The 11,601-nt window shown below is 39.4% G+C and overlaps 1 protein-coding gene across 1 annotated transcript; it reads right to left on the bottom strand.

Annotated features, from left to right (window-relative positions):
- Nucleotides 1-10,283: 10,283 nt before the first annotated feature.
- LOC140893053 (ethylene-responsive transcription factor 12-like) lies at nt 10,284-11,229 on the bottom strand. The gene has a single exon (XM_073302131.1). It carries the CDS (start codon nt 10,841-10,843, stop codon nt 10,454-10,456), a length of 390 nt encoding a protein of 129 aa, XP_073158232.1. The 5' UTR covers nt 10,844-11,229; the 3' UTR covers nt 10,284-10,453.
- Nucleotides 11,230-11,601: the final 372 nt, after the last annotated feature.

The raw sequence follows: 11,601 nt of genomic DNA, 5'->3' as shown, positions 1-11,601 counted from the left end.
CCCTAAAATTAAATAAAATTAAATACTTAAAATTTTGAGATAATAAAACTCAAAATAATATTTTAAGGCTCTAAAAAGGCTCATAAAATAATTTGGGTGGAAAGTCGTCATCTCGTCCGTCCACGGTCCCGTCTACGCGATCAAATAATAAAAATACTAAAAATCATAAAAATTACTAATTATGGGTTAAATGCTTAAAAATAAATTAAATCATGCATAAATAATTCACATAATTATTTAACCCATAAATCATAAATTTAAATAATTAAATATCCTAATTATGCAGGCGAATTTATGTAATTAAAAATACCGGGTGTTACAATTCTCCCCCCCTTAAATTGAATTTCGTCCTCGAAATTAATGTACTTACCCGAACAACTCCGGGTAGCGAGTCCTCATATCCTCCTCGGTCTCCCAAGTAGCTTCCTCCTCCGAGTGATTCAGCCACTGGACTCTGACCATCGGTATGACCCGCGTCCTAAGCCTCCGCTCCTCTCTAGCCAAAATCCGCACTGGTCTCTCCTCGTACACAAGATCTGGTGGCAACTGTAAGGGCTCGAAATCCAACACATGCGACGGGTTGGAGACATATCTCCGAAGCATGGATACATGGAAAACGTTGTGCACTGCCGCTAGCCCTGGAGGTAGAGCTAAACGATAGGCCAACGTGCCAACTCGCTCCAAGATCTCGAATGGCCCTATATATCTCGGATTAAGCTTGCCTCTCCGCCCAAAACGCGTTACTCCCTTCATAGGTGACACCTTCAAGAATACGTGATCACCTACTGCGAACTCCAAATCGCGTCGTCTGGCATCTGCATAACTCTTCTGCCGACTCTGCGCAGTCCTCATCCTCTCTCGAATCTGCGTCACGATGTCAGCTGTCTGCTGCACAATCTCTGGACCCAACAAAATCCTCTCACCAACCTCATCCCAATGCACCGGAGATCTGCATCTCCTCCCATAAAGTGCTGCATAAGGAGCCATACCTATAGACGACTGAAAGCTGTTGTTATAGATAAACTCCACTAATGGCAGTCTAGTCTCCCAAGATCCTCGAAAATCGATGACACAAGCTCTCAAAAGATCCTCGAGAACCTAGATCACTCTCTCGGACTGACCATCTGTCTGGGGATGAAATGCTGTACTGAACAAAAGTCTAGTCCCCAAAGCTGTGTGCAGACTCTTCCAAAACGCTGAGGTGAACCTCGGATCTCTGTCTGACACGATAGACACTGGTATGCCATGCAGTCTAACAATCTCTCTGATGTAAAGCTCTGCATACTGTGTCAAAGTGTAAGTAGTTCTTACCGGCAAGAAATGAGCTGACTTGGTGAGTCTATCCACAATCACCCAAATCGCTGTACACCCTCTGGTACTCCTCGGTAAGCCAACCACAAAGTCCATCGTAATATTCTCCCACTTCCATTCCGGAATAGGGAGAGGTCTAAGAAGTCCTGCTGGACGCTGATGCTCTGCTTTGACTTGCTGACAAGTCAAGCACTCTGACACCACTCTCCCGATGTCACTCTTCATCCCAGGCCACCAATACAATAACTGCAAGTCTCGGTACATCTTCGTACTTTCGGGGTGAATAAAGTACGGAGATGCATGAGCCTCTGCTAGAATCTCGGCTCTCAACTGATCAACGTTCGGTACCCACATCCTCCCACGGTACTGAACGATGCCATCCTCCACTGTATACAAGAGATTACCTCTGGCCTCATCTCTCTGTCTCCATCGCTGTAGCTCCTCATCAGTGGACTGTCCCTCTCTAATCCGATCTCGCAGAACTGGCTGCACCGTCAACACTGACAAGCTCGGTGCATGGCCACTCGGATAGCACTCCAAACCAAATCTCTGAATCTCGGTCTGTAGTGGTAACTGTACAGTCAAACATGATACCACTGACGACTTCCGACTCAAAGCATCTGCCACTACATTAGCCTTACCCGGATGGTAGCTAATGTCACAGTCATAGTCCTTAACAAGCTCAAGCCATCTGCGCTGCCTCATGTTCAACTCCTTCTGGGTGAAGAAGTACTTGAGGCTCTTGTGGTCGGTGAAAATCTTGCACTTCTCGCCGTAAAGATAGTGCCTCCAGATTTTCAACGCAAATACCACTGCTGCAAGCTCCAAATCATGCGTCGGATAGTTCTGCTCATGAATCTTCAACTGTCGCGACGCATATGCGATAACTCTGCCACTCTGCATAAGTACTGCGCCCAAACCAAGCTTGGACGCGTCGGTGTACACCACTAACTCCTCATGTGGCACTGTCATAGCTAACACAGGTGCTGAAGTAAGTGCATCCTTCAGCTGATCAAAACTCCTCTGACAATCTGGACTCCAACTATACTTCGCGTTCTTCTTGGTTAAGGAAGTCAAGGGTACTGCAATAGAGGAAAAACCCTTGATGACTTCCTATAGTATCCTGCCAAACCCAAGAAGCTACGAATCTCCGAAGCATTCTTTGGAATCCCCCAATCCTTCACTGCCTGCACCTTGGACTGATCCACTGCAATCCCATCCCTAGAAATAATGTGGCCTAGAAACGCCACTTGCTCCAACCAAAACTCACACTTACTGAACTTTGCAAACAGTCGATGCTCTCTCAAAGTCTGCAAGGCTGTATGCAAATGCTGTGTATGCTCCTCAATGCTCCTCGAGTAGATCAATATGTCATCAATGAATACAATGACAAACTGATCTAGATACGGCCGGAAGACACGATGCATGAGATCCATAAAAACTGCTGGAGCATTGGTCAACCCAAAGGGCATCACTAAGAACTCGTAATGCCCATATCGTGTCCTAAAGGCAGTCTTAGACACGTCTGAATCCCTGACTCTCAGCTGATGGTAACCAGATCGCAGATCGATCTTGGAGAATACCGAAGCTCCCTGCAACTGATCGAATAAATCCTCTATCCTCGGTAGTGGATACTTATTCTTCACTGTGACTCTGTTGAGTTCCCGGTAGTCGATGCACAATCTCATGCTGCCGTCCTTCTTCTTCACAAACAACACTGGAGCTCCCCATGGAGAAAAGCTAGGACGAACAAAACCCTTCTCCAACAGCTCCTGAATCTGCTCCTTCAACTATCTCATCTCTGTAGGAGCAAGTCGATACGGTGCCTTAGAGATAGGCACAGTATCCGGCAACAACTCAATACTGAACTCCACCTCTCTCACTGGTGGAACTCCTGCAACATCGTCAGGAAAAACATCTGGATAGTCACGTACCACCTCTATATCTGATAAAGATCTGCTAGAAACATCTGAGGTAGTGACCACACTAGCAAGAAAACCCTGACATCCATGGCGCAACAGTTTCCTCGCACGAACAAGTGATATCATCTGAGGAATACTGCTAGACTGAGATGCAAAGAAAGTAAACATCTCACCTCCTGCTGGCTTCACTGACACCGTCCTACGTCGGAAATCAATCGAAGCTCCATTAACTGATAGCCAGTTCATACCCAGAATCAAGTCAAACCCAGTCAATGGAAGAACCACTAGATCTGCTCGAATGGAGTGTCCCTGCAACTCCAATTTCAGGTCCCTGATGACACTAGTGGTAGTGATAATCTGTCCGGATGGCATGGTAACATCGTAACCACTGTATACAACCTCTGGTGAAATGCCTATCCGTCTGATAAAATCCCGGGAGATAAACGAATGCGTGGCTCCTGAATCTAGCAACGCAAACGTGGAGTTGCCTCCAACTAGAATTCTCCCTGCACGCAGAAGATTCCCAATAATTCACACCACTATGCTCCCAAGGTTAAAACACTACAAATCCTTAATTCTAATCACCAAGAAACAAAATTCTTATTCTAGCATGCTGATAGTTAAACTCAAGTAACAGGCATTCAGATAAAATCGCAATAAACAAAAGCAAAGAATTGAAAAAGTTCTAGGGGTTAGGTATACCGGTGATCAAGGAGGTATCTGGGTCTGCCTCCTCTGCCTGCATCACATACACTCGCCCATTGACGTTCTGCCTCTGCGGGCAGTTGGAAATCTGATGCCCTGGCTCCTTGCAGCGATAGCAGACTCCTGCTCCCAATAGACACTGCCCGAAATGCATCTTCTGGCACTTCGGACATACTGGATATCTCCCTGGAGTAGGGGCCCCGCCCCTAGTCTGCTGCTGTGGCTTCCCCTGAGTCCTCTGCTGATTCGGGCCCTTAGATGGCCCTGTAGACTGCTTCTTCGCAGGTGGCTGCGAAGATGGTCGCTGATACCCTGTCTGCATAAACTGCCTCTTACCCTGCTGCTCTCTATGTATCTCTCTCCGTCCCTCCTCGGAACGCAAGGCCCTGCTGACTGCAGACTCATATGTAAAGACGTCTGCCATACGCACGTCATGCCTGATCTCAGCCTTCAGGCCCTCCACAAACTGTCGCAGCTTCTCCTGCGGACTATCAGCAATCATGGGCACAAAGTGACAGCCCCTCTCAAACTGGCTCACGTACTCCACAACAGATCTGTCCCCCTGACGGAGACTCATAAACTCCCGGATCATGCGACTGCGCACGTCCTCAGTGAAATACTTGGCGTAGAAGATACGCCTGAACTCAGCCCACGTCAGTGTAGGTAGATGGACTCCTCTAACTGCACCCTCCCACCATAAGGCTGCATCGCCTCGCATCATGTACGTAGCACAGCTCACCCTGTCGGCGTCTGTGATCCCCATATAGTCGAAGATGGACTCAAGAGAGCGAATCCATCCCTCAGCCACCAACGGATCGGTGGTCCCCACAAACTCCTTAGGCCCCTTCTTCTGGAACCTCTCTGCGACGTCCTCCTCGTGGGACAGTCTGGGACGGGCAGCCTGCTGCTCCAACAGAGCAGTAATACCCGCCATCATCGTGGCACTGGCCTGCTCCAGTGCTGTCATGGGGTGCTGCTGAGGTGGCGGTGGAGGTGGAGGTCTCCCTCGTCGGTTCACTGGTCTGGGAGGCATTCTGCACCACCACATATTTATTTCCGTAAATCGCCATGCATAACTAAGTGTTTAAAATTAAGGCTAACTTAAATTCTAGAAATTAAATCATACTATAAACATTTAAAACTTACAGACCGGTAGCGTGGATTTCTGAGCTAGCATAGCAGTAGTGACCCCTCCAAGGACCGTGCTCTGATACCAACTGAAACGACCCTAACTCTATAATAAATAAATATGCGGAAATTTTTTTTTTTTTTTTTTATACTACTAAATAAAAATATGTACATATATGCCCATACATATATGCACAGAATAAAATATTTAAAATAAATACATGACTAAATAAATAAACAATTTAAATACTTAAGAAAAGTTGCATTCTTTGAAATAAATAAATATCTGAGTCAACCCCTTAACTAAAATATACTGCATAAAAATAATAAAACGTGTGCATGCACTAAAAATATTTAATAAAATATTCCAATAAACCTCAACCACTAAAAATATTAAAATGTATCATGACACTCATGCATGGTGACTCAGAAGCTGTCACGGTCACGGGGCTACTGCAGCGCTGCTCATACATCCTCACCACCGGTAGGAGTAACCTGCTCCTCTACGTACTCACCTGCACCATATCAGTGTAGTGAGCCTAGAGGCCCAACATGCATACTAACAAGGGTTTAAAAATAATTTAAATCAATTTAATACTAATACATACATATACATGAATGAGCATGCTTAAAAATTACATAACATAACTTACATAAATACACATACATAACGTACATAATATCATACATACTAGAGTTGTTGAGCATTTATTTTCTTAACATCGAATGGTCCTATCCGTAAGTGTGACCCATAGTGTGACTGATCAGTCTAAGAAACCATCGTACGAGGCTGGTGGCGAACCACCCATACATAAATGACAGAAAACTGCCCATACATAAATGGCAGAAACTGCCCATACATAAATGGCCACACTACTTCAATTTCCACCTAAAATATTTTTATTTGCTCAACCATAGAATTTCAATCATAGCATAAAAATTGATTTCATGAATGCATGTACTTAAATAAATTGTGTGTCCTTCATTTATATTTAATTTATTTTCTAATATCATATAAATATTCAAATAACTTTTCATGCATAAAAATAATTAAATATAAACTCAGGACACATGCAATTTCTCATGGTTTGATTCAGCTGCTGGCCCTAGACATGCAAGCCCATTAACTTAAGACTTGGCCCATAAATCAACCAAAGCCCATTAAGACTAAATTAGGCCCAATAACACTGTCCCTGGCCCAATGGGCCCAAAAGCCCAATAACAGGCCCAATAACTTTTATGGGCTCCCTGGCCAACTTAAAAATTTAAATAAAAATTATTAAAAGCCCAAAAATAGTTAAATTAACCCAAAATAATTTAATGGAACCCAAATAAATTAAATGGTACTAATTAAATTTTTGAGAATTTAATTAGTCCATTTAATTCCTAATTAACTTAAAGACTTAAAAATAAAAATACCCGAGCCCAATTAAAATAACCCAGACCCGGACCCACTTAACTTAACCCATCTTATTTTAGACCCGACCCGGACCACCTGACCCGACCCGGATCCAAGTCAAACCCTAGAACCCGAAACCCTACCTTACCTTTCCCTCCTTGTCTCGGCCGCACGAGCAGCAGGCCTTCACGGCCTGCTGCAGCCCAGCTCCGGCCACCGTGGCCGGAGCCCCGCCGGCAGGACCTCCCCAAGGTCCTGCCGGTTCGAACCATAACCTGCCCCCGACCCCATGCACCCTGAATAGCCCAAGCCGAACCCCTTCTCCCGTAACCCTAGTCTGCGCAACCCCATAGCTCCTTTTCTGAAAAGCCATTCGGCCGTGGTTTCTAGCCCCAACCCAACCATGGCCGACTCATCTAGACATCCTAGGGACCCCGTAGGACCTAGCCAGCAGCCCCCTTCAAGCCATGGATGACTAAAACGTGAGCATGAAACAAGACAAGTCAAAACCGAGAGCATTAATGAAGAAAAATTCGAAAAGCTTGCTGTCAAATGATAAAATTCTGATGTTACACACCCACACGCATACATTCACTGATATAGATTTGAAAAGTGAAGAAAAACATGCCTTAATACCGATTTATAGAGTTGGAAACGTGTACGACGGGCTTCGGGACGACGGGACGACGACGGGATGCCTTGGCTTGCTTGGAACCTTCGAAATAATGGCTATGGTGTTCTTGGAGGTTGGTTCAGTGAAGAAGAAGATGGAGGTGACGGCTGATGCTAGGAGAGAAAGAGTGATCGGCTAAGGTAGGGTTTTTAGGTAGAATAGGTTTTATTTTTGGTGTTAATTAAAATATAGGTTAAATAATTAAATATAAAAAGGTTTTAAATAATTAATATACAACTTAAACCCCTAATTAAACTAAAAAATAAGATAACATAAAATAAATCTCGAAATATTAATTTAGGGGAATTTTAAAAATACTAAAAAGTCAGTATTTTGACTAATTTTTGATAAAAATGACCCCTAAAATTAAATAAAATTAAATACTTAAAATTTTGAGATAATAAAACTCAAAATAATATTTTAAGGCTCTAAAAAGGCTCATAAAATAATTTGGGTGGAAAGTCGTCATCTCGTCCGTCCACGGTCCCGTCTACGCGATCAAATAATAAAAATACTAAAAATCATAAAAATTACTAATTATGGGTTAAATGCTTAAAAATAAATTAAATCATGCATAAATAATTCACATAATTATTTAACCCATAAATCATAAATTTAAATAATTAAATATCCTAATTATGCAGGCGGATTTATGTAATTAAAAATACCGGGTATTACAGCTTTCACCTCAACAACTATCCTATGTTTGATGTAGCAAAATGGATCACTCCCCTCCTACATTTGTTTAGATGAAATTAGTCATGATATTGAATAATAATTAATAATAGTTTTATGTTATTTTTTTAACAAATAATAATAATAAAAAAAGACGCAGTCGTAGGGTCAAATCACTCAAAGCCCCCACGTGAAATCTCACCCTATTATAGTTCCAAATGGAAATCGAAAGCAATGAATATACTGTGTTTCTTACAAAATATGGTGTGCTGGAAAAGCAGACACAAGCCCAGAGAACCTTGTACTGTTAAAAAGTACCTCGATATTGCAGAATCTCGCAATATTCCCCACATTTGGATTTCCTTATCCAGTTTCCTTCGTCTTAAGTGACCACATTTTAATCTTTAAATTGCTTCAATTCAACCAGGTCATTTATAAATCTGTAAAAAATTTTAATATTTAAAGTTAGACCAGCATTTTATTATCTCAAGATATAATTTTATAAAGAGTTATGTTATAAAATAAGCTCGTCTAATATAATTTATCTGCCCGTATTCTCTAAAAAGTGAAGAGACTAGTGATTAACGCAAAGCGTGAAAAAATTTATAAAAAAATTCGATAAAAACAAGGAAGAAGAAGAAGAAGATTGTATTGTTTATATAAAATTTTAAGTTAATTCTTATTTTTTAAATTAATTTAATTTTTATTATTTTGTTTCTAAAAGTTAACTTTATAATTTTTTTTAAATGACTTAAAAAACATTTAAATATTTTTTAATGGTTCTCAAATTAGATTTCCTAAAATATTCTCTCTTTAAAATTAAATTATTTTACTTAAATGATAAAAAGCTACAAACATTATCATAAATAAAATATCATATATATTTAATATTTTTTTTAAAAATATATTTTAAATATATCACATTTTAACCAAATAAAGAAAAACTTGAGATTCAGTCTCTAACTTCAAATATGAGTTAAGATTCATTCTCTATGTCAGAAGATTTTGTTTGAACTCATCTGGTCCCAAACTCCCAACATTTAAATATATATACTAATATATGATATTTGAGTATTAACATTTTCAGATCTAGTACAAAATTAAGATTTTGAGTATAACATTGGAACAACTTTATTAATATCAAAAACTTATTGTACATACATGTTTATATACAAAATATTTATATTGAAGCACTTGTTCATTCTTAATAGGTACATACATTAGTATTTGGGAATCACTGAAATTAACAATTTATGTGCACTAATTTAAGAAATTTGAGTACAAAAATATTTAATTTACTTATTAATTTATATATTTATGGCATTAATTGCCTCAAATTAAGTACATAATCATGGTTTATATTTTCAGTTTTAGAGAGATGAAAAATAACACAAAAAATTGTACACCAAGAAAACTTATTTCTACACCAGATCTGAAATAGATAGTACCAAAATTTCATATATTTGTACCTTATTTTCAATTGTTTATACCTATTTTCATTTCGAAATGATTTGTGGGTCCAGGGAATACAAACAAACTTTTCATAGATCAAAAAATGCGTAAAAAATAAAATTCTGACAAGGGCGGAATCCTAATCAAATATATGATATAGGGATATTTTTAAGTTATACAAAACTATTATATTGAATACGTAGAATACATGAATTACGATGTCAAGGATCTCTTGGTATAGTAACACTGATCAATGATACCCTAATATCCATATGATTTTGGCTTTAAATACAACGCGTGTGGATGATAGTTAGACCAGACAGAAAACTCTCACTATAAAAAAAAAATAGTTATATTAGATAAAAAATTTCCACCTCCATTGTAATTAATTTACAGTTGCTGTATTACACAATATAAATATAATCCATTCATTTAGGTACAGTTTGAAGTTAAGGATAAGATAAATAATGTAAAGATAAGTAATATATTGTAATAAAAAATAAATAAAAAATGATAGTTAATATAATATTTGATTTGATTGATAGATTATAGTATGTTTGATTTGATTAATTAAATTTTATATAAAAATAGTAAATTACCATTTTGACCTTTTAATAATTAATAAAATATGGATATTATTATTTATAAAGGGTAATGTAGTAATTTAAATAATTAATGATTTGATTGATGTAGCATAAATAATTAATGATTTGATTGATGTAAGATATATAATTAATGGATGAATAAATAATATGACAAAAAGAACGTGAGATGAGATAAGATAAGTTATACATAAATTAATAATATAACAAAACAAACGGTACCTTACAGAATGACATTCATTGTTTTTTTACAATCATGATATTCTATAATTTGAATATATAAATCTAATTAATTTAAAAAATATTATATATGCATGCAATGATATATTTGAAGCTGATATATATTTAAATAGATTCTGCAAAGTCTAGTGTGTTCCATTTTTTTTTAAAAATCCAAACACTATTTGCCTAAAAAAACGATAAAAAAAAACAAGAAAGATAACAAATGCGTCATCATTCTGGATTATAGAACACAACTCCGATGGTTTGATTCGATACTAAGCCAAGAAAATCTGCTTAATTGTCACAAACTGAAAGCATTCACATATAAATAAATGCTAAAAAAAATCAGCGAAAACATGGCTAGCTACATCCACAGAGATGGAGGTTCGTTCAAATCTATCGGCAACCCGCGTGTCACAACCCCAAGATATTCCGGAGGAGCTACGGTTCCCGCCGCCGCGCCGTCGTCGTTAATCACGACCTTGCCGGAAGTGGACACCCATCGGTTCTCAGAGCAGGTAAGACTGAGGTCCAACGAGAGTCCCGAAGACCCGGTCGCCGGAAAGTTAGTCTTCGCTTTTGCACCACGGAGGGACCTAGCGGCGCCGTCGTATGCCAGCGCCGCCTCCTCAGGAGTATCGAAAGTGCCCAACCAGACACGGGTTTTCTTCCAGGGATCACGTATCTCCGCCGCGTAACGTCCCCACGGTCGCTTCCTAACTCCTCTGTAGTGGGTTTCGCGCCTCGAAGCCATGAACGAGATTAATGCGCAAAGTTCAGAGAGAGAGAGAGAGAGAGAGAGAGAGAGAGATGAGAAAGGGAAACCAACTTTATGAGCTGCTAAGGTTAACAATAACACATAAAAGCTCCCTTAAATACACACATAACTGCAGGATTACTACTGTCTTTAACCAACACACTACACTCGTTTTGACCAAGGGAGGGGGTCCATTTCTCGCTTGTAAATGTACATTAAATTTAGAATGGCTTCGTTTCTCCCTCAAATGGTATGATGAAGGGGTTATGATCAAAAGAGAATTTATTATGACTGGAGATAAATACAATATATATTGGTTGGTATAGCAATTAGTTAAGGTTTCTTAAATGGCCGCATGTAAATTATGCAAGAAAAGAGACAAGCCCTTGTATTGTTGGGAGGTCATGAGAGAGAGGTAATTTATGAAGGGCCGGTGGTAGGTAGGTCAAACTGCTATAGCTAGCCTTGCCCGCCTCCTTCCAGCAATCATTTTGTACTTGTCATTTTAACAATAATAATAATATGTGTGCTTGTGGGGTTGAAAGAGACAGCCTCAGCTCCTAATGGAGAGGTGTGGCTTTTGACGAGTTGTTGTGCATTACAGAGTCGTTGGATCATGTTAATCATATCGAATCTATGCATATTTTAAGTTTAAGGTAAGCAACCAGTGTTTTAATCCTACCGCATCTAGTCGGTTTTACAATATGTTGATTATTAGAGTGATCAAAATCAATACCTCATCTGTCGATTTGGAA

The sequence above is a fragment of the Henckelia pumila genome, chromosome 3 (assembly GCF_033568475.1).
Source record: "Henckelia pumila isolate YLH828 chromosome 3, ASM3356847v2, whole genome shotgun sequence".
NCBI classification, from domain to species: Eukaryota; Viridiplantae; Streptophyta; class Magnoliopsida; order Lamiales; family Gesneriaceae; genus Henckelia; species Henckelia pumila.
The sequence above is the reverse complement of the archived record's forward strand: the minus strand, read 5'-3'. Positions and strand labels throughout refer to the sequence as shown.